This window comes from Thermobia domestica, chromosome 4 (genome assembly GCF_964235325.1).
Source record: "Thermobia domestica chromosome 4, izTheDome1.hap1.1, whole genome shotgun sequence".
NCBI lineage: Eukaryota > Metazoa > Arthropoda > Insecta > Zygentoma > Lepismatidae > Thermobia > Thermobia domestica.
The window spans coordinates 275,031,990-275,059,421 of NC_137457.1; the positions used below are offsets into that span (position 1 = coordinate 275,031,990).

The 27,432-nt window shown below is 34.9% G+C and overlaps 1 protein-coding gene across 1 annotated transcript in view; it reads right to left on the reverse strand.

Moving 5' to 3' along the window:
* The window catches only part of LOC145683128 (uncharacterized), a 45,551-nt gene that overhangs the window by 4,622 nt on the left and 13,497 nt on the right, over positions 1-27,432 (reverse strand). The window contains exons 2-4 of the mRNA XM_081754492.1: positions 23,049-23,102; positions 17,450-17,555; positions 8,952-9,064 (exon numbers count right to left, since the gene is read on the reverse strand). Of these exons, the coding sequence (XP_081610618.1) occupies positions 8,952-9,064; positions 17,450-17,555; positions 23,049-23,102 (273 nt within the window). The remainder of the gene's footprint in view (positions 1-8,951; positions 9,065-17,449; positions 17,556-23,048; positions 23,103-27,432) is intronic.

The following is a 27,432-nucleotide window of genomic DNA, read 5'->3' on the forward strand; positions in this document are numbered from 1 at the left end:
GAGAATGACCTAAAATCGGAAAGATGACTCTAAAGCTGAAAATTGTAAAATGTGGAAAAATGCACTGTAAAATTATCATTCTTTGTTTCAAATTGAAATATGATATGTGTGTTTGATGGACGTCATGTCCGCAATAGCAAAATAAAAGGGTGACATTTCATAATCTCCACCTGTAACAATAACACTATAATTTTGAATCAATCTTAAATTTAGGTAAATCAATACATTTTAATAAAAGACATAGCTGCTAAGATACAAATTCTACATAACAACTAATGTTTTAACATTCTTGAGAATCTACTATTGATAAGCTAACTAAGGAAGCAATATCTAGAAACAAGTGTGAATGTAGATTCGAAGAAATTACTGAGAAAAAGCAGTTTCATTCTACAAATAAGACAATTGCATTCTTAGTAAATCAATGCTTAAATATGTATATTGTGAGACCATTTATTGCAAGTAAAATAATATGTTGGTCTGTAGAACATTTAGGAGATGAAGCACAGAAGATGCTAAAAACACAATTAAATCACAGATTAGAACAAAATTATTCGAAACACACTTTCCAAGTTACATTTACTTAATCCTAATAGTATATCTTTTGTTCTTGTACTTAATACTTTACTGAGTAATTAATAGTAGTAGAACCTTATTAAACATTATTTTGTTAATCAATGAAGATTTCTATGGAATATAATAGTAGTACTTCTATTAAGTTATGAAAGAAAGATACAAGCAATACAGTAGCTTCTACTAATTTACCAATGTCATTTTTTAGACACTCCGTCTTTACCAAGTTTCCTTGATAATATTGCACTTCCGGAAGAAACTTGTCACATGAATTTAAAATTGGTAAACGAATTAAGACAAAGATGAGACGGGTTCAGTCAGCACGAACGTCACACAAATACTGCTTGGCGGGGCCGAAACAACAAGGCTTTATCGCCTCAAAGCCAAACATATATTTTGGGTTTGAAGAAAACTTAACCTCAGAGCTCTCTAGTAGAGGGAGCGTTACTCGCTAGGGTTTTAAAATATTGAATGCCATAAACTCTATATACCCAAATAACAAACATTATAAGCAAAATGTAGAAACATGAATAAGAATAAAGAACATGGACTAAACACAGTATATACAGATTTGTGTATATTGACGGATTAATTTTTCTCGATTCCGTAAGCAATATAAACGTAAGCAATATAACTTCAAAATGGAGCACTTGACATCTCCAAGAACCGCTCTCACTTTCATAACATAAACAAAGCCATCGCTGCCCGGCTGAATATTCCTAACTCGTCCTAGTTTCCACTGCTGGGAAGGGATATTAAATTCCTTGTATAGCACCATCCCCCGTCCTTCTGAAATTATCTTGTCTTGTCTACTAGTTTGGTCTTTGCTGGAGGTGAGATAAATACTTTTTAATTTCCAGCGCTGTAAAAAAATGTTGCACAAGCTGTTGCACGCGTTTCCATCTTTCTAGGTGATAAATGTTTGCACGGGAGAGCAACCAAAGAATCTGCAACAATAAAACTTGTTGATGTTCATGCAGTTACACCATTTTTACCTTCGTACAAGAAATAAGAGGCGATTATTTAAAATTGCCTCATTTGAGTTAGGATAGGATACATTCTCTCGTTACTCAAATTCCACATTTCTCACAATTCTCCTTCATGCTAGCCTTCCACAATTTACCAAAATGAGTGGAAGAGACGGAATTGAGGTCGAGGTGACGCCATTTTCACTCAAATAACGTGCTATTTTGAAGAAAGACTGAATTATTTCTGGCGAAGTGATATTGGTAAGTATTCTCGGTCTGTGAGCTAGGTTAAGATATTGACATCCGACGTCTCGAAACCAGACATCGCATTCATCTTCGGGGATTGTGCTGAAGATGAATGCAATGTTTGCATTCGAAACATCGGATGTCAATCTCTTTACACCTGGCTAATAGCCTGATAACACTTACTAAAGTTCTACTTCGATTTCCGTACTATATGTACACTGATTCTCAATAGTTTCTTAAATTCCTCAAGTACTCCCACAAAAACATTCGAATGTCAGAAAATTTCCGGAATTCGGAAAAATGGCGGATCATTCTTTAATGTGAGCCCGATTGACATTCTTATGAGTGCTGACGAGTTCTCATTACAAATGCTGAGTGAAAGGTAATAAGGAGCACCTGGTATACTTGTTGCCTTAGAGACCTCTCGCAGCTGGGTGCTCTCAATTAGTGCAGGAATCACAAGTGGGGCAGTAACAGTGGAGTTATAGTGTTTCGTGAGAAGTGGACTCACAAGGGACATCACCCAATTGTCCGGCTCCGATTTCAATGAAAGTTTTCTAGCTGATAGAGGAGATATATTTAGTATTTGTGATGACAGAAATTTTTGCCATGGTGCATGTTTTCTATTTTTTAAATAATTTTTAAGAGTTGTGATGTGGTTATTATAGATTACTGCAGATGTCCCTTACTAACCTTTGTAAACAGAACGTTAATGAAAGAACAACCATGTAGATACATATAAGGCCTAGGGAGAAGTTGCATGGTAGGTATTGCCTTGACGGCAGCCATCTTGAGATCCACCATTTTGAATTAAGGTCAAGTTTTTTAAATAGGAAAAGGGTAATATGATACATAATTTTGGGCTAGAATTTAATCAGAAAGACAATGGTCAAGCTAGTTTTGAGATACACCCATTTCGGGAAAAGATACAGGCATTTAATTGTTCACTTACTACGTGCGAAAGTCTCTTATCTCCGCTTCTAACCCACGACGGAAGTGATATGGTAAGGGTATCCTTGACGGCAGCCATCTTGAGATCCGCCATTTTGAACTAAAGTGAAGTTTGAAAAATGTAAAACATAGCATGTGACACCTCATTTTAATAGCAAATTTCCCCAATGGTATTCTTATTTTTGTTCTATAGTTAGCCAGTATAAATTTAGGACTGCTTCTAATGTGCACCAAACGTCCATTATTTGATCTTTCAAATTGGCAACACTCCTAATTTTCAACGCGTGGTTTAAGATTCTAACTGGCACTGGCAATATGTAGGCTACATGTAGGCTACATTTCCTGATAATTTTGTGTTTGTATCACACCAATTTGTAATAATTTGATTTGTATTTCTTTACGTCATTGGTCCATAGCCTTCTCATGTCTTCTGGTTTGAAATAAATAATTACAAATAGAGTCTTTAAAATTCAGAAAGATTGCTGGATGCTTATCCCAACATTATTCATGAACTGACAAATCGCAACTCTTAAAAAATGTAATAAATTTAGAAAACATGTGCCATGGCAACAATTGCAAAGTGCCAGTTAGAATCTTAAAACATGCGGTGAAAATTAGGAGTGTTGCCAATTTGAAAGATCGAATAATGGACATTTGGTGCACATTAGAAGCAGTCCTAAATTCATACTGGTTAACTATAGAACAAAAATAAGCATACCATTGGCTTTTTGGGGAAATTTGCTATTAAAATGAGGTTCACATGCTATGTTTTTCATTTTTCAAACTTCACTTTAATTCAAAATGGCGGATTTCAAGATGGCTGCCGTCAAGGATACCCTTACCGTATCACTTCCCTCTAGGGATAATATGTATTACCGAAGCTTTTATTCACTTATTATCATTAATACGCGGGTTAGAAGCGGAGGTAAGGGACTTTCGCACGTAGTAAGTGAACAATTAAATGCTTGTAACTTTTCCTGAAATGGATGTATCTCAAAACTAGCTTCAATATTGTCTTTCTGTTTAAATTCTAGCCCGAAATTATGTATCATATATTACCCTATTCCCATTTAAAAAAACTTGACCTTAATTCAAAATGGCGGATTTCAAGATGGCTGCCATCAAGGTAATACCTACCATAGAACTTCCCCCTAGGCCTTATATGTATCTACATGGGTGTTCTTTCATTAACGCTCCGTTCACAAAGGTTAGTAAGCGTCTTCTGCAGTAATCTCTAATTACCACATCACAACTCTTAAAAATTATAAAAAAATAGAAAACATGCACCATGGTAAAAATTTCTGTCATCACAAATAATAAATATATCTCCTCTATCAGCTAGAAAAATTTGTTTGAAATCGGAGCCGGACAATTGGGTGATGTCCCTTGTCAGTTCGCCAGTTTGGGAATTAGAGGAAGTACCTCCCAAGAAATACTTGTCAAAGGAAGAGAAGAATTTCGAAGAACATTTCTTGCAAACACACAATCGCCTCATTTATTTATTTATTTAATATTGAACACAACAGATGTATAACCATTGACAATGTTCAGTAGTATACATAAATGATTACATTACATAATATATGGTCTGCATGCTAACTTATGTAGTCAAAGTATTATTAGTATGTATATCAAATATATTTATCGTATGGCATTTTATTTGGACACTATTATATATTGTGCACATTCTCCTAATAGATGATACAGTATACTTAATGTATTAGTGCGCTGTGGTGGTTCGTGAAATGTTTGTAGCTACGAGGCCATTTTCCTATTTGGGACATGAAAATACATTTGATACAATAATATTGGCGAATCTATCTCGTTAGGGATTAGTTTATTTAAAAAAGAAGCTCTTCTTGCTTCAAGAGAGAATACACTGAATAGCTAGGTAAGAGTTTATTATATTTTTTCACATCGACGATAGATCCATGTGTCTTTATATATTAAGTAGCGAGCAAATTTTGATTGTATTGCTTCTAATTGAAGTGTATATTTTTGCGCACTGGGATTCCATATTATGGAGGCGAATTCCAGTTTCCTCCCTTTTACAGTAGCAGTATATAGAACATGTGGCACGTGTGCTTCGGAAGCATCGTGTATCAATATTTGATTCCTGTACCATAACGTAGCGTTCTACGTTGAGTCACCTCACACGAAACATAACGTCGTGTGAAATTTGTTGTCACACTTACAGCATAAGCATTACTGGATGATCAGGTGTCCTTCTAACAAGATTTACGTATGCAAAGGAAACATCAGTTTCTCTCTTTCACAAAAGCGACACTAATTGGTACACAAATTTGGAATCTTATATAGGGGGTGATTGTAGTTGCACAGCTTACGCAAATTTCGTGCTTGCTCTGCTGTTGGACGTGAGAGGATGCTAGCCTTTTCTCGCGGCTTTTCACTGGCTCACTGCTCATCAACTGCCGCAAATTGCCATTAGTTGACATAGCCAGAGTGTGGGGGGTGTATTTTCGAGAAATGCGTTAACATGAGAAAAAATGGCTGCTCACTATTATTGAGATTCATTACCGTTTATCCGCAATGTAATAAACTAGGGTGGCATCACAGTGCTGCACTAGTTGTTCAAGCACTTTTGAGGATCTAGAACACTCCAAAGTGGTGTTGATTAACTTGATTAATTCTCGAATACCACTGCTGATTCCTGGTGAATGAGTGTGCGTAATTAAACGCTTCAAGATGAAGTTTAAAATTACGCGCTTATAGTGGCACCGCGTTTTTAAAATATCCCAGGATGCGTTGTAATTACTGTCTGTTATTTTCATTGCCTGAAGTACTTGGGCTAGTTCGTCCTTTCTGGTTGTTTTCATATATTGTAATTTCAGTGCACCACACAGTTTATCATTCACTGACACCACAAAGTGTTCGTGAAAAGACAGCCATTCAAATAAGTACCTTGTAAACGTAGGCAGCTGTATCTTAAGCGATTTCACTTCAATTTATTGTTTTTCCGATGAGGATGTTGGATTGTCTCGCTTAATTTGTAGATCTGTAAGTACCAGACACATCTCTATTATTCTATTGTCCATCTGGAACTATTCATCAGTGGAGATTTCTGCAATGTGGTCCAAGAGATTGGAAGAATCCTGCTGTAGTTTATTGACCTTGCCTTCGTGTACCACAATAGCATTGACATCTGTTCTGTTAAAGCAACAAATGCTCTCTCTTTGAGCTATATTTTTTCTTTGAGAGTCTGCTTCTTTATCAATCAAGTTTTCATGATTATTTATAATAAACATTAAAACATTGGCGAAATGTAAAATATTCAGAACACACTCACTGTTTCTCATATCACTTTTACAGCCGTTTCTCATCCAGCTCAGTAGGACCATTAAATGTGCACACTGAACAGACGCATTATGTTTTCCGTATATGAATAAATAAGTTATAAACACAGAATGTGTCATTAAATTATATTTTAATGACTGTTGTACTAATAAAAATATATTAAGAAATAAGTGGACTGTATATTTAAGGTTCTCAACGGTAAGGATGCTTTACCTTACGTACATAACATGGACACGATTCAAGATAAAGTCTATACCCCACGATGTCTATCCACGAAGCATAAACATTAGGGAGGCCCGAAAAATGCAACAAACTTTTCTCAAGCCGTAATACCGCAGGAAAGTTGGAATTTGGGGAGACCAGAAACTAGTAAAAGAAGAAAGAAATCGGTTTATATCCGGACGCGCATGTGCTTTAAAGTTAACCGAAATATGAAAAAAGAGCATTTGTACGATCTTTTTTTACATTTTTAAATTTGTCTCTTTCCAAATGTAATAGTTCAAATTTTGTTTCAAAACTATTGAAAATAATATTTGAATATTATTTCAATCCATCAACATCTTTCGGTTGTGCATTGGCTTCAAAGTTACGGAAAGTTTGAAACAAATGTACAGTCCGCAGCAAAAAACCTGGAACATGAGCATGTAAATTTATTGTGAAACGACGAAATCTTTTGCTCCAAAATAAGTGTGCAGGGGATGACACCGAGGTTTCTCCTGGTGTAATTCTTGCCAGTTAGACATTATGTTGATTCCCTGCGCTGTTAGGCGTAGTTTCAGAATAAACTTACGTCCTCATGTTGCATGCTGCATGGCTCATGTTGCCTGGCTCACATACATCTAGGCTCTATTTTCAGGATATAAGATAGAGTTAAAATAGTAAATTCTAACTTTACTGAATTTCGCATTGGAGTTTCATATCATTATTTTCACATTTACAGCATAGTATCTTGTTTATTCACTTTTGTGTTTTCTCCAAGTACACTATCAAACATATTTTATCAGGATCACACTGAGAAAAATCCGTTATCCGGACAGCAGTATATTTTACATATATACTGAATCCTCATAGTTAATACAGAAATCAATGCGCAGCATACGTTATCCACATGCTATATACGTATAGGTATATTATTTTCGGAACAGCTGTGAGTATTCGTGCGTGCATCTCTGAATCGAGTCGCACAGCATGACGTTTCTACAACAGCGCGAAAAGAATTGGCTAACAGCACACACATACTGACACAGCGCCTTCACTGTGCCCGACTCATCACGTAACAAAATTTCCCTTCCTATGTTCCGGCTCTCTAACTAGATTGACGGTAGAAGTCATAGCTGTTTCGAAAATAATCTGTTTAAACTGCCATTTTTCTCTCTTAGATGCTACACAATGCTGTTGCAGGATGTCTGACATCTAGCAATGTTGCGTATGTTGCACATGTATACATACGTTACATACACTAGCTGTATGTTTACATACGTCGATCTGTATGCGAGATCCAGTCTGCCTAAATGCAGTACTTTCGTTCGTACGGAAAGTAGGTTTATTTGGAACACTTGTACGTAAAGTACCTATTCTTCAGTTATATGTTTGCTGTACGTTAAGTCCAGAATCTACAGGATCAACGTTTTTACGTACGTCACGTACATTTTCCTCAGTGCAAGCAAGTGAGCCTCATAAGACTGTAATACTAGTACGTCTATTCGTCCATTACTGAACACGATAAATCTTGAAGGATAGTTGATTTTTATTTATTTATTTATTTATTTATTTATTTGCAATAAATACTAAAGCGATAATCTCGACCGAGTTCGTTAATGAAGTCAATCTTTTAACATCTTAACGAGTAACAGTAATTTTAATAGTGATTATGCATATGACATTTAAAAGCTATAACATTTCCTAGATTCTATCCAATCTGCGATTTGGTAAAAAAAAAAATGTTGGTTTTGTGTTACTTTTCTTACTGAAAATGTCCTTTTGCATATATCATGTATGGGATCACGTAATCCTTTTTGCAATATTTAGCAGGAAATTATTATTTATTACATTGGTGTTAAGTTTAGTGTGATTGCTTGCATAGTTATCTAACATACTGGTAAACCATTAATACGTACTTGCATTTCGTCAAAGAATTTAAGTAAAATAATTTAGTTTCAACTTTTGTTCTTATTTTACACTAGCTGAAATACCCATGGGGCAGATAAAATAAATATGTAAAGAAACTGGAACAACGAAAGGAAAAAATATCGGTCACTTTTTAGTATTTTTACTTATAACGCTAAACGCCCCATGCTACCCTCTGGTTCGAATTAGAAAAAAAAAAAAAAAACGCCTCTGGCCCCAGCCGATGGGGGTTGTATTTGGAAGTCAACAACTCGGGGAGTATCACCATTCATGTCAGCGACCGCGAAAACTATGGATTTGACACTAATATAGGTCATTTTGAATTATTTTTACATGTCTCGGTATCCTCCCCCGGTGACCCCCGGCCTGCAACCGAATGTGGTGAATTTGGAAGTTAACGGGATTGAAGTTTCACCATTGATCTCAGGGACCGCGAAAAGTATGGTTTTGACACTAATATCTATCATTTTCTACTACTTTCACATGTCCCAGTAAACGCCCCTCCCCTCACACCCACTGATTCGAATTTTGAAAAGCCCTTCATATTGGTCTGGGGTGTGGATCAAGGTACCCGTTACCAAAATTTGGTAACTCTCGGTCCACTCGTCTGCTTCTCCAACCGCACACAGACAAACAGACAGATACACAAACAAGATCTTTTATTTTATTTGTATTTGATAATGCATAGTAATATTATGATCCCTAAATAAGTACCGTGTTTAATTATATCATACAACTTATTACATATTTTAAATAAATAATGCAATACTTTACCTGTAATGTCAGTCATATCACGAAGTACTCTTAGTTTTGTTCCACTTCTTGAGAAAATTGTTACATAAGTCGCTCGAGTGTATCCATCTCGTTCTAGAGACTCTTGCTTGATTCTGAAAATAGGAAAGTCAATTACTTCGTTATTTTGTAATTTTTTGGTTCGTTTGCTATAAAAGCTTTATTCAATGCCATGCGCAGAAATGATGTAAAAGAATAGAATAGAAACTAGAACATTTATTTAAGAACTAAAATGCATTTTGAGAATGTTTAATATGAGAAACATGAACGCAGTACCTGCTTTAGATTTCTATAAGAGAAATGTCACACTGGTAGCGGGAGCGAAACTGATTTCTCTTTTCTCTTAGTACAATACTTATCTCTTCAATACCTTTTCAATATTTTTTTTTCACTTCAATCAATTGTAAAATCAATTCTTTAAAAAAATTCAAAGTAGGAATCATTGTAACCAAACATCAAAACCTTTAACATTTTGTTCTACATAAAATGAATTAGTTCCCTCAGTTTCAAAGTCAGAGAAATAATATTATATAATTTAGTTAGAAAACTGAAATTCTACTGAATAATGTTTACTTCGAAGCGTTTTTACCTTATTTCTAATAGTTTAAGTTATCTGTCAGAAAGCAAGTATAATGACATCATTTTTAAAGATGGCGAAACTATATAAGAATTATACTAATTAAGGATACTTTTGCCATTCATTATAGTTTGGTCAAAACAAGGTTCCTATCTCAATTCTGTGGCGAGTTATAATTGTTCAAATGTACCTGGACGTCGTCATGCGGCAAGCGTATTGACGTCATTTTTTGGTACAAATGGACACTTTTACAGGATAATAACATTCAAATTCAAAATCATCATAACTCTCTCCATAAGAATTACTCAGAAAGTCAAATTAACAAACAAGTGCAAGTTACTAGAGTCCCCTAGACTTACTGTGAACAATATTTTGCGTTCTTTCTTCTCTTCTTTTATATAGAATTTGCTTAACTCGAAGTCTCGCACTTAAGTGGAGCGTCTCATATGGGCATCACAGAGGCATATGGGCATCTCTCTCTCACATTCCAGGTGAAACATCTAAACACGCTGAAACGTGTTTAATTATTTTGATATTTCATATCATTAACCTTAAATAATTCCGAAATGTGGAGATCTGACTATAAGAAATTAAAAAAAAAACACTCATTTTTCTTCTCCCTTCTTTTCTTCTCTTCTACGACAAATATGAAAAAACGAAACACATATTTAGTTATTCTAAATGATGGGCCCATTCACCCAGTTTCATGTCTATACCACTAAAGGAATCCGAGATATGTTTCCCACTTCTCTTTCTTTCTTTCTTTCTTTCTTTCTTTTTCTTTTTCTTTTTTTTGCTTCCTAGGACAAATACGAAAAAGCACTGAAACATGTAATAAATTATTTTAAATAAAAAGTCCAAATACCAAATTTTATGTCTTTAACGTTAAGGGACTCCGAGATATGGCCATCTTATGATAATCTGGAACTTTTATTATAGTAATTGTAATCCCACAGGTTTTGTTTCCTGCTCACTTCGTTTTCACCCTTTCTAGGTGAAATATTAAAAGAGGAACGCTAAAATACATGACTTATTATTTTAAGTGAGAAGTGCAAATACTATATTTTATGTGGGATTTCGTTTTCGATCCCACCTAACCTTAATAGATTCGAATTATGGACTCTATAATAATTATAATTCAAGTCCCTTTCTATCCCCATCCTCTTTTCTACTTTTCTAAATCAAATATGAAAAAAAACGGTGAAACGTGTATCTAATTATTTAAAATGAAAAGTCCAAATACAAAATTTCACGTCTCTAATCTTAAGAGATTCTGAGATATGGGCATATTATTAGTGGGTTATCCCATAAGCAATGTCATATATTTGCACCGTGAGGAAAAGAACGATAATACTACCATTAGTTAAGAAAATAGTCTCCATCGGACTCCACATTTTGTCTCCTGCAAACAGGTTGTTGAATCAATTTCTGAAATAAGTCACTAGTTCTGGAGGTAAAGAACTGGGTGACAGTTCGTCGCATGCAAACCTTATCTAGCAATGTTCACCGGAAAGGTGGTTTTGTAGGCTGCAAAAATGATAGTTGTCTGTTGGTGCAAAATGTGGTAAAAACGCCGCCTGGGGATTTTCTTCCAACCACATTTCTCGATCTTATCACAGGTCTTCCTTGTCATGAGTGGGCATGGAAGAGCACACCTTGCCAAGAACTGGAGTAAGACGTTTCTTCAAAAATGCAGTCCGTATGGGTTAAAGTTGCTGACAATAGTTATCTCTATTAATTGGATCTTATTACGTGGCAATAACTCAAAATGGATTATACCATGAATATCCCACCAAACACTCAATATTATTTTGCAGGGATAGATTTATGTTTTGGCCCAGTTCCTGTGGCAATCCCCTCTTTAGGTACTCACTGACATTTGCGTCTAATGTTAAGGTAGAGGCCTAACATTTTATTCCCTGTCAAAATTCTGTCCAGAAATGGCTCATGTCTTAGGCATGTGAAAAGGGAACTGTAGATGTCACTAACTGCTGCTTCTGTTGAGACGTTAGTGAACGGGATACTTATTTACCGAGTTTTTACAATTGCTTAAGGTCCTGCAGATGGCGATGAACGATCGAAATAGGTGACATGGAGTTCTCTGCCCAGAATTCATTGAATGTGCCTTCACTGCTGTTCGCAGGTGTTCTTGCTCAGCTGCACAGATGTCCCTTATCGTTGCTCATCGGTGAGGCTACTATCCCCAGACTAATCTGGTACTTCCGCACATCCAAAGTATTCTAACTATATACGAAATTGATGTTTCGTGTCGCTACGCCGGCTCATATCCCTAATGAAATTCATACAACATAATGTGACGTATGTGATTCGGTCCTCCGACGTTGTCATAATCAAACACAAGCAACAAATCGTTCTTCTTCTGGATGCTTTTACATAATGGAATGACTTATGCCCTGCCGTCTACTTGAATAGTCCCTCGTGAGATGACGTTATTACAGCAGTCATCGAAAAGACGATATTACTTATGGGATAAACTGTTAAAATAATTGTAATTCTCGTCCTTTTTCCTTCTCGACCATTTACTTCCCTCCTAGGCCAAGTATCGAAAAATTCGCTTAACGATGTGAGTAATTATTTTCAATGAAAAGATCGTATGACAAATTTCATGTCACTAAACCTCAGAGGTTTCTTGATATGGGGATCTTATTTCAAAAATTGGAATTCCAAAATCTTTTTCAATCTCAGCACTATATTTTCTCTTGTAGATAAAATATCAAACAAATCTGAAACAAGTGTCTAATTATTTTAAATGTGAAGTTCACATACCAAATTTTATGTCTCTTACCTTCAGATATTGCAAGATGTTTTAGTATCATTTCTTTACTCTATTTCTCCCTCTCCTCGTCGAATTTTCAAAAAAAATCCTTATCGGTACCTTATGTCATATTGCTATATACGGGACACGGTGGCTCAGTGGTAGAGCGCTCGCTTATCTCTGTTGCGTGTGGTTCCTGGTTCGACTCCCTGCCAATTAAGATTGTGGCGAAAAAGGTCGTTTTATCACGGTACTCCCGTTACCTCCTCTATTCGCTTTCCACCAATTCTAATATCATTCATTTGCCTTAATTATCCGTCTTCCTTAGTCTAAAGGGTATAATCGTGGAACGTAAGACAAAGATTTTATTTTACTGTCAATTCTATGCACTCTCAAAATTGTAAGTTTCAAGGTTAAGCGGTTTGGCCTGGGCATTGATTAGTCAGTCGGTCACTCAGGACTACTTGTTATACAGGGTGATACTTTATAGGGTTTAAAACTTCAGTCAGTTATAATTCTGTATTGGAACCACACACAGACTTGGTTTATATGACATTATGCTGCAAAACACTTGAAGTTGCTTTTGTGACAAATCCATTATTGCTCAATGTGTGCATCTGCGGTTATACTGGACGCATCCCAACAAAAGTCGATTTCCTGCCAAATAGTAGCCATCATTTCGGGGGTAACGTCCGCGATGGTAGGGGAGGTCGTCGGTTTCAGTTTATGAACATTATCAGGTAGGGGAGAATGTACACTTTATTTTTCACAAACCCCCACAGAAAAAGTCAAGTGGTGTGTAATTAGGAGACCGTGGCGGCCAGGCAATTGATTCACCACGATTTATCCACTGATCTGGGAAACGATGAACAAGAAATTCTCGTACATCTATCAGGTAGTGCGGCGGGCCACCATCTTGTTGCCACCATAAGCGGCCATCGTGATCATCTTCATCCAACTGTGGAACAGGAAAGTTCTAGAGCATGTCAAGATAGACGATGCCGATGATGGTGCTCTCAGCAAAGAAGATAGTGATGATGCTTGACATGTCTTTACACTCCTGGAAATATATATATATATATATATATATATATATATATATATATATATATATATATATATATATATGTGTGTGTGTGTGTGTGTGTGCCTAGCCGTAATGGGGAAATGTAAATTTCGATGGTGTATGAATGGGGCACTGATACCAAAGACTGAACGATTGCTATGGTAGGTTTCTCACCTATTTCTGACAGTTCTACCAGAGATCACTTCGGACTCAAACCTAGAGTGATCAGTATTAAAGATTCATTCACTGTTGTACGGTTTCTCCTGTATTATTTTTTTTAATTTTAATTACATTTTTGACATTATCAAGTAATTCACCTTCGTTTCAACATCTATCTTCGTCGCAAATTGAGTAATCCTTCGTGAGTGAATCCTTTACTCTTTTTTCAAATTTGTTAATAAAACCACGAGAAGCACGGAAAGGATAGTTCAATTTCCTGTGAGTAACACCCACACTTTGAAATGATAAGCTGCATATTGATTTGCAGCTATTTGATACCCAACATGAGCCCTTTGCTATTTATCATATTTGATCGCGATTCAACACGGCGCCTTTCAAGATGGCGATCATGCACTGGAATTGAAGTCAGATCTACCAAAAGCTTTTCCGTTTTTGTGCTAAAAGGGTATTCTTGAACCTTGCGTACTGGATTTTAAGATGGCGTCGGTGTAGCAGGTCAATGAAGCATTTGCGCATCGAGTGAATATTACTACGTTACTTAGCATTTCCAACTGATTCTTGTCACTAATTTCCACCAAAATTCAACTCTCACGCTTTATGGACTTTCCTTGTAGGAAAGCTGGCAGGAAGAAATTGGTGTAAATTTTTAATCCATCTTAAGGTTTGTATGATGTATTCTAAAGAATTTAATAACTGTATATTTTTCCTGGTTCATAACATTGTGGAATGTGTTCTGGATGATGAAATGTAAAAGTAGTTGATGGTTTGTAATTTGCTACTGTATTTAGTATCGTAATGATAATTGCACAATATAATATTTGTAATAAAATCGAAATGTTGTAAAAAGAAACAAAATAGAATGAAAAGATAAATTATTGTTTTTTATTTTGAATTACTAAGTATATTTAACTCACTGCACCCTTCTTTATTTTTCTAACTGTACTCCATTTTTCACCTGTAAAGCCCAGAATGAAGTCGTGGATGAAAAACGAAGGACGAATGGTAATTACAAATATTACCTTATAACTGTATCTTTTTTTGTAAATGTTGTCAAGAAATCTTATTAAAGAGAGCACATGCCGGTACAGGTTGAAATTGTTAAAATACAGTCCATGGAACTGCAACAAATAAGGTAGATTCAAGATATAAAAATAATCAAAAGATATTCAAAACTAATTGTATACCTTGTAAGGACATAGAATACGAAGAAATAAGTTTAGATGAATTATAATGGACACCAAGATAATTACATTATTAAGGAGGAAGAATTAGAGTAAACCAGAACAATGGTTTATGATTTATAGTGACATACACTGCGCTTACTTGTGGAGCAATATTTGTTGAAGTTACTAAAATATAACCTCAATAACTTTTCCCAAACCCTTACAAAGTCATATTTAATCTAAGAGTCACAATGCCACAGTCTTGTTCTTCGACATATACGTTTCGAGTTTCGTTAGAGCAGCTACATCAATTATCAGATGCTTGTATCACGCGGTGGATAATGGCAGAACTAAGGAAAAGAGATAAAGAAACTGCATAACAGCAAGAAGAAATTATTGTCTTGAGACACTATGCACCAATTCAAACTCTAAAAGATACCTACGTTTTTTTAAGACAAGGCAATTTTTGTTTTCAGGACAAGTCAAAGTATGTAAAATATCTCAGTGGCATCATAAAGACATAGTTTATCCGCTTGCCAGCAAAAGAGAAGAGATATTTTTGATGTCGATTTAGATGACTCTTTTCCAAAGCGTTTCCCTGAATTTTTACTGATCACACAACAAAACCAAGCTAAGCCAGAATCAGAGTTTTACTGAATCAAGTTGGCAGTAAATACTGCAAAGGAGTATTAAGTCAGTAATTAATATTACGTTCAGCAGGTAAATCACTATCTCTACCAAAATCAACCATTGAGCATAACCACTTATCATCGTTTAGTTTTGAAGTGATTACAACAGACGAAAAGAAAACAAAGGTGGAGGGATATACGTCGAAAGTGAACTTGTAGTGCCAGAATATTAATATTGAGTCGTGTTGGCGAATATTAAGATCCAAATGAGTAAGGGATAGCAACAAGTCTAACTGGAATGGCGTTCAGGAGTCTAACTGGAATAGAGTTTTACAAGTAACAGCCACTTTCGAGACCGACATGGGAAGAGCATGAGATATTTTCTTACTTTGTTTATAGGACAACATGAAAAACAGCACTCCGCCGAGATGTTTAGAAGAAAAAAAATAATGAAAACAAATTGTTTCTGAAATGGGAAAATATTGTGGTGAATTATTATTATTATTTTGAAAGATGTACAGATGGAGGATTATTGACAGGAAATATAATTAAAGAGATCATATGCCAGTACACGTTGAGGTTGTTGAGATATAGCCTGTGAATCTACTATAAACATGATATATTCAACAAAATGAAAGATAAGCAAAAAGAGATTCAAAATTAAATGTATTTGTTATAAGGATATGGAGTGTGAACAATTAGATTATATGAATTATATAGGGTACCAAAATAATTATATTATTAGCAGTTAGAAATTAAAATAAAAGTCAGTATGAGAAGAGTAGTTTGGGTTGACTTATAGTGACGACCACTATACTTATTTTATTTGTGGAGGAATATTTGTTAAACTTATTAAGATATAACCACGAATTTTCTCAAACTCCTATAAAGTCTTTCTTAATCTATAAATAACAGTGAGCTGGTAGCTAACAATTACATGTATAACATTGTATGAGGATTGAAAAGTATAAACATAAACATTTCAATAAACAAGCACACACATACGATGCATTTTGTATATCAGATTTACAATGTCCCACCCTCTTCTCTGAAATCCCCTGGATAAGTTATTCTGAAAGAAACACTGCTTCAGATCGATTTCTGCGGCATCAGTTATCATGTAAATGGAACGACTCTCCGGCATCATAAGTTCAGCAGTTTCATATATTAATCTGATAATGTTAATCTATTTCAGTCTTAAATGAAGATCATGATATGGTGAGTAGTGCAACGGAACTGCCATTCCTTCTATGTAAAATGAATATTTAAATATCTTCCAGCATTCACATTTTAAAAACATAATGATAGTTCGGTGGAAACGAGATATTACTTCATCATGATCTTCTCTATATCGGCAAGAGTCTTTGTCTTCTACACCCATTCAACACGATCAATTGATTGGCAGATGAGAATTCACATCGATTTTAATCTCCATAGTATTTCTTGAGAATCGAGTCCGTACGATGATTTTTTGCAGTATTTACAGTATCTATGAATTTATACAAATTCCTGTCTCTGTATATGGACTGTATATATGGACTGTATATTCATACAATTTCAAGATTCGGAGGTATAATTTATAAAGTGCTAAAGTGGGAAGTTTGCCATACTGGAATAGTTGAGACCTTGGCAAATAGGTTGACTTATCAGGAATGAAATAATCACTACAATGATTTATTTCCTCTAGACAAGAGGAAGAGAGGCAGACACACACACACACACACACACACACATATATATATATATATATATATATATATATATATATATATATATATATATATATATATACAGTATATATATATACAGTATATATATATATATATAGAGAGAGAGAGAGAGAGTAAATCTAAGAACATCGTAAATGGAAGTAACAGTCACGTTAGCTTCCGTTTCTATCTTTGGTTATTGCTATTTCTTCTTATCATTACTTTAATTATTAATTGCAGAGCACACTCTATGACTACAATAATTATATTACAATAAACTACAACTGGTGAACAAACAAACATTAAGAAATATAAGAAAAGGGCTTATTGAACTTTCAGTTGTGGCAAGCGCTAGTTTGATTGGATATTATCATACTTACATTGTATTATATATTGATATACTATCATATTGACCACAGGACAGTAAGCAATCACAGTAAAGTCCTTTTCCTTTCAGATCAGAAGTGGGAACAACCTCCAATTTCTCTATAATGCACAAGTATTATATTAAATAAAAACATCTTCATTATATTTTAAATTTCTTATTACTAAAACAACAAATGCTTAGTAGTACAAGGAATACATTTTGAGCGAGATCAGCTAAGTGCATATTATTATTATTAACAACACTGCAAAATCTTTTTACACACATATATACCATATATACCATATAAATCTATCTGTGTGTGTGTGTGCTTGTGTGCAGATGTTTGTTGATATGCATTGCATTGAATTTATGGATTTTTTGGGATTTTCCTTTAATGTTCATACGTATACTACAGTAACAACACATAAGGAATAGAGTATTATTAGAAGGACAGTAATAATGCTAATATTAAAAATATAACAGTTGCTTTTTTAAAGTGGTGCTTGTGACGGATCGCTTTACATAAAATAAGGTTGGACCGTTTCTGCAAATAATTCATCTGACAACTTGCCTCAATCAAGCAAACTCGGAGTTCTGTGTTATCATGTGAGTGAAATCTCAAAATTTTTGAGGTTGTAATCAGGGCAAAATCCTTCAACAAAGACCTTTGGAATAGTGTACAAAATAGTTAAGAAAACACACTACATAATATTTTCATAGTCTCTAAAATCTGGTCCAAAACATTAAGTTTGCAGACAGCAAAATATAGAGATGAAATAGAGAAACAAATAGTAATTTGGATAAGGAAAAACAAAACCTATTTATTTGAAATTACATTTACAAGATAGGTGTCCCCACCTTGGAAGAATTTTCAATTTCTCACGCATAATCACAATTATCTGTGACTTACTTGAATGTTGTGCTTAGTTAAGAATACGAAAGGTGTTACAAGGTACAGCCAGTTACATATAATAAATTAAATATTTGAACTGAGTAAAGTGAACTACTTGTAGACTAAATGCTAATGATAGTAGATCTATACCTTTTTATTGCAGGCTGACGATAACATGTCCCTAAAAGTACATTATGTTATTGCAGTTTTTTGTATAAAATATTCATTAGCAGCACACTATATTCGTTATGTTTAAGAAAAAAAAACAACAGCAAGCAAAAACCTGCTATAAGGAATAGAAAGCATCAAACACATATAGTTAAATAGATGGCTGTTGCTTGCACCAATATCTATTTTATTATTATTTATCTTTTTTTTGTAACTGCTATGCCCTAACAGAAATTCACTTCTGAAGAAATACGTCTTTCGACGAGTACTGCATTCTTCTTTATTAATCATTAAAAAACATTAGCTTATGTTCAGGAACGATTTTGACATTTGCTTCCAGAGAGATAAAAACCTCAATAAAACCCTCAACATTAAGGATGACAGGGCAACGAAATTTTTTACTCTTCTTCCTAAAGGTATCAAGTCAATAACAAACAGAAGTCGGAACTAGATTATTTCACATTCCTAGATAAAGGCTATTCCAACTCAAACAGGTTTTAAAATGTTGTAAATTTTAATGTATAATAATTGTAATTCGTATGCATTTAGAAATATAAACACACTGCTGAACAAGACTGCACTTATTTAATATAAAAACACATTTACACTTGACATTTCGATCTTCTAGCCAAGATCCTCATCAGACGTGCACTGATGAGGATCTTGGCTAGAAGTTCGGAACGTCACGTGTAAATGTGTTTTTTTATTAAATAAGTAAAGTCTTGTCCAGTGGTATGTTTATTTTTCTGATTTTATTCGCAAGATGTATGCCTATGATTGTGAGTCGTATGCATTTAAGAAAGATATTCTCCACAACAATTAATATTATACGTAATAATAACGTTAAAATTCCCATAAACAGAAAACTTAAAACATTTTCAGATACATTAAAATTTTTGACTTACATGTTACAGTAACACTTTATATGTTTCTTTTCCATCGGTGAAAAATGACAAAAATGCAAATTGAAAAGGTTTTTGACACACACACACACACACACATATATATATATATATATATATATATATATATATATATATATATATATATATATATATATATATATATATATATATACATACAGGGGTTGGACAAAAAAAACTTAAACCATTTCAAATGCCTGAAACTCATATCTAGTATGGTGTGGGGCCTCATTTTGCATCCAAAACAGCTTGGATCCACGTGGAATGGACGTATACAGCTCTTCAATCGTGGTGTGTGGAATTTTGTTCCATTGTTCCTCCAATCATGCTCCAGTTTCTTAAGGGATGCTCGTGGAGGGTAATGAGACCGAACAAGCCTTTCTAACTCAGACCACAATGGCTCAATGATGTTCAGATCTGGTGATTGTGGGACCCAGGGGAGGTGTGATAGCTCCTGGTCATGCTCTTGAAACCATGATTTCACCGTTTTTGCACCGTGACGGGGTGCCAAATCATCTTGGTAGATGCCATCACTATCAGGAAATAATATTTGGGCCATGGGTAGAACCTAGACCCCAAAACGGCCTCATACGCCTTAGCATTCATCATTCCATACATTGCTATGATGGGACATGGAGAATACCACGATATCACTGAACCTACTGTAACACAACCACCCCCACGCTTTACAGTTGGGAGCAGACAGTCTGTATCATAGGCCTGCCACGGTGTTCTCCATACGAAAACACGACCGGTTTGTTGGAAACAAGGTGAAGGTCGATTCACCGGACCACATTACTTGTTTCCACTGCTCATGAGTCCACGCCTTGTGGTCCTTGTAGCACTGGATGCGCCTCTTCGCATTTAGTGCTGTGGCCAGGGGTTTGGCGATAGCGGCCTTGCCATGAATTTTCATTTTACGAAGTTCCCATCACACTGTTTTCGATGAAACCGGGTTCTGTAGGGCGGAATTGAGTTCAGACGTAATTTTTCATTTAAGTGGTCTTCTTTTTAGCTTCTACAATCCGTTTTAATGCCCTCCGATCCCTATCTGCCAGGATTATATTTCGACCAGTGTTGTGCTTTGCAGACGTCGTTTGTCCATGAATTGTGTATGCCCTTGTGACATTGGACACAGTGCCTTTCGATACCCCACAATGTTTGCCGCTGTTGCCACTGAAGCTCCAACCAGACGGGCACCAACGATCATGTCTCTTTGAAAGTCTGTTAGATCGCACATTTTACCGCACCAGTTTCACACCTCGACATTCACAGGTGAACTGGTTACTGCTGACGGAAGAGGAAGGTCCACATGACACATTGAAAACAAAAAAACTGATGAACAACCAAAACATGTGTTGCACAGTGGAGGGCGAAACTAACGTGTCCTGTATGAGATGTTTTAGATTTTTTTGTCTACCCCTGTATCCTTTACGAGGACGGTTTATATGGTACATGATCTACTTATAAATGGATCAATTCTCTTTCACACGACACGCAACTACCTTGATGCACTCATCTCAAATTTTGATAGGATATACCCTATCATTGGCAAAATTGCCGTGAATATACGTAAACAAGACGTTTTACCACGTAGTAGTTTTTGTTCAAATTTATCCTCTAATATGAGGCTTTTTTACTGCACACGGTCAAATGGCTGAATAAATTAAAAGCTGGCGTTGTTTCGTACGACAAGGTATATACTTCTATAAATTTAGGTGATCCATGATTTACTCTTTCACTACAAAAGCAATTGCCAAAACTATGGGTAGTCAATACGTTTTATCGCATGGGAGTTTTGTGTTCTAATTTATCTCTAAGAGGAAATAGTGTGCATGGATTCATTCTCTTGATTACAACATGGAAATCATAGTACACCGGCCATAAAGTTTGGAAGAGGAACGATGCTTCACCTCTTAGATTGAGGAATTTTCAAAATTGGAATGTAGGTAATTATTTTAAGGTATATACTCCTATAGTTTGTGTGGTTCACTTTGTTTCCTTTGATGGTTAAATATTGCCAAATATTTTTTGATGTGGGTATTTTATTATTCACTCCTGAATTTGGAAATGATGATGGGTTAAATGTTAAATCCATGAGAGGTAGGACTAAAATATATACTTTTCTATACTGAGTTGTTCATTTCGTTCCATTGAATGGGTGACAAATTATGAAAAACTATTTTGAAGAGTGTTTTATGTTTATTCATTAATTTGGGAACAATATCGTAGATTGTAGTACATTCAATGTTACTTCTATGGATATGCTTGAAAGATGTGTTTTCTACATGTCCATAGTATGATTTCATATTTTAAAGTTGCCAAAAATAATAATATGGGATTCTACTAAACTAAATTTTAGCTTATGAAATATTGAATAATTGAAAGTCATAGCTAAATCAATAATAGATAGAAATGAAACGTGGGTGCTTTCCTAGTCTAAGCACTCTTTGCCAATTTCAGAAGCAAATTTGATTATATACCTTTAGGATCGTTGTGTAATAATAAGACTAACGCTGAAATCTTATATATTCACTTTTATGTGAGTATATAGATCTGTGATTATATTTCAAAATTAAGTGTCGCTCGGCCAACAAATTCCTCCAAAATGAATAAGGAAACCAAAGTTGGTTAAATCTATTAGTAAAGATGGAAGTTGTCCGATTTATGATCTTCTGTTTTACTTGTTCATTATCCTTACAACGTTGTTTACCGTAAACTTTCCTCGTAGTACACGCCGTATGAAAACATAATATTATAAAGCGAAAGATCTCATGATTCTTCACTTGTAAAAATTACGAATGGTAAAAAAAAGTACTAACTAAATTTCGATGATTCATTAGTTCTGTACTCAATGTTAAGTCATAGCTTCATTACTCTTCTATATTTACTTTGTATTATGGCGAACCCAGCGCTATTATAAAGTATTTGTCTACCAAAAATTCAAACATTTAACTGGAGAAACTAGTTAAAGCAAAACCTGAAAATGTTCTGTAAATAAACATTTATTCTCATATACAGTATATTCAAAAAAGATAATAAATTATATCTACTATAACTAATGCACCGTTGTTTTACTAATTTAACAAAAATAAAAGAATAAGAATAAAAATGGAATCCGTAATAAGTAATTAGCTCATTCAGCGCCTTGAAAGTGTATTTTATATCAACATTTAGTCTTGTACTGAAACCGAAAGTAGTAAGCACTAGTAAACCTATCGCTTTCAATATTGATTCATATGTAGTAAAAAATTGTAATAGAATTTTGAAAGACCCTTTTCCAACATGGAAAGAACAAGTTCCATGTCTGACTTTATGTTTCTATTGTAAACGGAAGTTATATTACCATTACTTTCGGTTTAAGTATTACAGTGGAATGGATTTTGAGTTTAATGTCCCTTTCAGCAGCGAAGCTATATGAGACAGGACCTAGTTATTAACGTGGAATCTGAATCACATGAGCTCCCACCGGGAATCAAACCCGAATCTCACACGTCAAAGGCATGTACGCTAACCGCTTAACAACGAAAGAGCTCTGGTTTCAGTATAAATGTTACATAGTTTGTAATTCCACTGAAGTTTCGCAGTGTAAAATGGAACTCACTTGTTGTATATAAATGCTGACTTACCTTTGAAGTTTTCCAAACATTTTCTTCCTCTGCTATTACACAATTTCTGTCGTTCTGAAATAGAGTTTAGAATATCAAACAAATCAAGATATATATTTACAAGTATATCCGTTCTATGCAGTATTATATAAGACTATAAAACTATAACTATACATTATTTCACAAAATCTATACTGGACAAACGCAGGCGTTGTTTGCAAACTTATGATGTAAAGATTTTTTTGACAAATAATCTAAACGATGTTTCTCTCTGTGATATACCCAAATATTGAAAAGTGTTTGCAGAAATATTTTAAGGGACATTTTATACGAATATTTCATATTTATTTTTGAATTTAAGTATTAAAATCTATATTTTAGTAGAAATCTCCATTGCTTACATACAACAAATTGAGCTTTATAGCGATTTCAGTACTAGATTGTGAAAGTTAGTTTGGCCAAACGTTAATTACTAGACATACCGTATCGTCTGAGAGAATATTTCCGCTGCATAAATATCAGAAAACAATGTTTAGATGTCTGTCGCACAAAGATGTTATTGAATTAAAGTTATCCTTTCGGATGCTCAATTTCTTACATAAAAGTATGGCTAATAGTCACCACACCTGTTACAACTGCTTGAGGTGAAACAAAACTGAATTTGAACTCACAAACATAAGAGAGATTTTTTGTCAGAATAAATGATTTAGGAAGCTAAATGCATTCATCTATTTGATACTACTGTAGAAGTCATTTTGATTACAAATAGTAGCTACAGTGTGAGTAAAAGTTTGCAACAATAAGCATAATAAGCTTGATACCGTATCTTGCTCATCGACAATCTACACAGAAGCTGAGAAACATTTAACAATCCGGAAAAGCAACCCTCGTCATAATTTTCACACTCACCAAATTTCACAAATACCTTTTTTGATAGATTTCGTAAAGTACAGGAGGACATATTACCTCATTATTCTCTGAAACAGTGTTCACCTCTGCTGATGCATGTAGTCTCTAGTTCGACTATAGGTCATGGTAAATGGGTGTTATTGTGAACAGACATGATTGGTTTACTGCGGTACTCGATATTGTACTCAGAAACCAAACTCAATGCAATTAATAGGTTGAAAGATCGTTTCATAAATATACCACACCCCACCCCGCATGCAGATATGGAGTAGTAGTGGTCCCCGTTGGCGCGAATGACTCATCCTCACTCTCTTTCATGACCGGGGTGAAAGGTCAATGACCTTGGCCCGGGGTCAATGACCTAGGGGTACCTAGGACCACCCTCTCTAAATTTTGGCAGGGGTACCATGGCCCACCCCCTAAATTTTGGCAGGGGTACATAGGACCACCACCCTTAAATTTTGGAAATTGCCAAATCTAAAAATTTGGTGTGGTAGCCTAGGACCATAGTATGTACCTCTATCAGTATTGGGTGTCTATGTCGTTCCCTTTCATGGGTAAAAAATTGCCAAAAATTCAAATTTCGGGGGTTTTTGACCTAATTTATCCCCTTTGATGAGGTATTATTACCCTATATAGTTATATGGGCGTATACAGGGGTCCATTACCTTTCATAACATATGGGTATATTAATGCACCCCTTGAAAAATTTGGGAGGGGTACCTTGGCCCACCCCTTAAATTTTGGAAATTGACCAATTTAAACATTAGGTATTATAGTACAGGACCCTAATATGAATCATGATAAATTTGGGCGGTCCACCTCGTTTCCTTCTAGGGGTACAAAATTGCCAAAATATAATTGTAAGCAATACGTTATACCACGTGTTTGGTTTTTGGTCGATTTTATCCCCTTTGATGAGGTGTTATTATCCTATATAGTTATATGGTCATGTATAGGGGTCCATTACCTTTCATAAGATATGGGTATATTTGTGCACTCCTTTAAAAATTTGGGAGGGGTACTTTGGACCACCCCTTAAATTTTGGAAATTGCCCAATATAAACATTTGGTATTACAGTACCGGACCCTAACATGTATTATAATAAATTTGGGTGGTCCACCTCGTTCCCTTTTAGGGGTACAAAATTGTCAAATTTTAGTACAACCACGTGTTTGGTCTTTTGGCCCAATTTATCCTCTTGGATGAGGTTCTATTACCTTATATGGTTATATGGTTATGTATATGGGTCTATTCCCTATCATAAGACATAGGTACATTTGTGCACTCCTTTAAAAATTTGGGAGGGGTACTTTGGACCACCCCTTAAATTTTAGAAATTGCTCATTTTATCTATTTGGTATTATAGTACTGGACCCTAACATGTATTATTATGATAAATTTGAGTGGTTCACCTCGTTCCCTTTTAGGGGTACGAAATTGCCAAAATATAAACGTAAGCAATACGTTGTACCACGTGTTTGGTTTTGACCTAAGTTATCCCCTTGGATGAGGTCCTATTACCTTATATGGTTATATGGTTATGTATAGGGGTTTATTCCCTATCATAAGACATAGGTACATTTGTGCACTCCTTTTAAAATTTGTGAGGGGTACCTTGGCCCACCCCTTAAATTTTAGAAATTGCTCATTTTATATATTTGGTATTATAGTACTGGACCCTAACATGTATTATGATAAATTTGGGTGGTTCACCTCGTTCCCTTTTAGGGGTACGAAATTGCCAAATTTTAGTACAACCACGTGTTTGTTTTTGCTCAATTTATCCCCTTGGATGATGTCCTATTACCTTATATGATTATATGGTTATGTATATTGGTCCATTCCCTATTATAAGACATGGGTATATTGATGCACCCTTTAAAAATTTGGGAGGGGTACCTTGGCCCACCTCTTTATTTTGGAAATTGCCCAATTTAAACATTTGGTATAATAGTATAAGACCCTAACATGTATTATAATAAATTTGGGTGGTCCATCTCGTTCCCTTTCATGGGTACGAAATTGCCAAATTTTAGTACAACCACGTGTTTCGTTTTTGACCTAATTTATTCCCTTGGATGAGGTCCTATTACCTAATATGATTATATGGTCTTGTATAGGGTCCATTTTTATCATAAGACATAGGTACATTGATGCACCCCTTTAAATTTTTGGGAGGTGTACCATAGCCAATCCCTTAAATTTTGGAAATTTTTCAATTTAAGCATTCGCTATCATAGTACATGACCTCAATATGTATCATGATAAATTTGGGTGGTCCACCTTGTTCCCTTTCATGAGTAAAAAAAATGCCAAAATATAAACATAAGCAATATATTGTATCACGTGTTTGGTTTTTGGCCCAATTTATCCCGTTTGATGCGGTCTTATTACCGTATATGTTTATATGGTCATGTATATAGGTTCATTTCATATCATAAGACATGAGTACATTGATGCACCCTTTAAAATTTGGGAGGGGTATCTTGACTCATCCACTCAGTTTTAGAAATTGTTTAATATAAGCATTTGGTATCTTCGTACAGGTCTTCAATATGTAGCACTATAAATTTGGATGGTCCACATCGTTCCCTTTCATGAGTAAAGAACTACCAAAAATCAAATTTCGGAGGTTATTGACCCCTTTGATAAGTATTTAGCACGTTATATGGTTTATTACCTCTATATGTTTATGTTCTCTTTTAAATTTGGGAATTATAAAATAACATAATTTGGTAAACGTTTTCTAGGACCCATTGTAGATGTTGGTGTTCCTCTTATGGCCAAATATTCAAAATTTAAAGGTTATTGACCGGCTTTATTATTGAATAACTACAGGATTTATTACTTTTTCATAAGACACAGGTGTATTTGTGTACCAATCTTCAATTTTGGGAGGGGTACAATTCTTATTGTCATATCAATAATTGGTAATTGTTCTTAAAATTGGATAGTATCTCATTCATTGGGTAAATCATTGTGAAATATTAGTATGATCACGTGATCAGTTATTGACCTATGATGGGATTAGGAGTCCCGGACATTGGTACATTTAAACTTTGTAGGATAATTTGAGAATTGTCAAATGAAACTGAGTCATTGGTATTGATTATTACAGCCAAATATAAACGTAAGCAATACGATGTACCACGTGATTGACCTTGATGAGGTAGTGTACAGGGATACATAGCTAAGCTTATTGAATCTTATGACTCATAGTCTTAAGGGAATACATGCTACAACACTCGCAAAGTTATTGTTGATGCAATTTGATTGGTTGATCACTATCTTTCGTGCAATCTGATTGGCTGATCACTATATTTCGTGCAATCTGATTGGTTGCTGATTTTCAAATCTTTGCTGCATTCAGTTTTAAGTTTTGTTTAACGTTTAAAAATCTTGGTTTCGTTCAACATTTTGCACTCACTGATAAATATGATCAAAACCGTTTATTTGTTAATCGAATAGTTAAAAACCGGATAAAGTTTGACG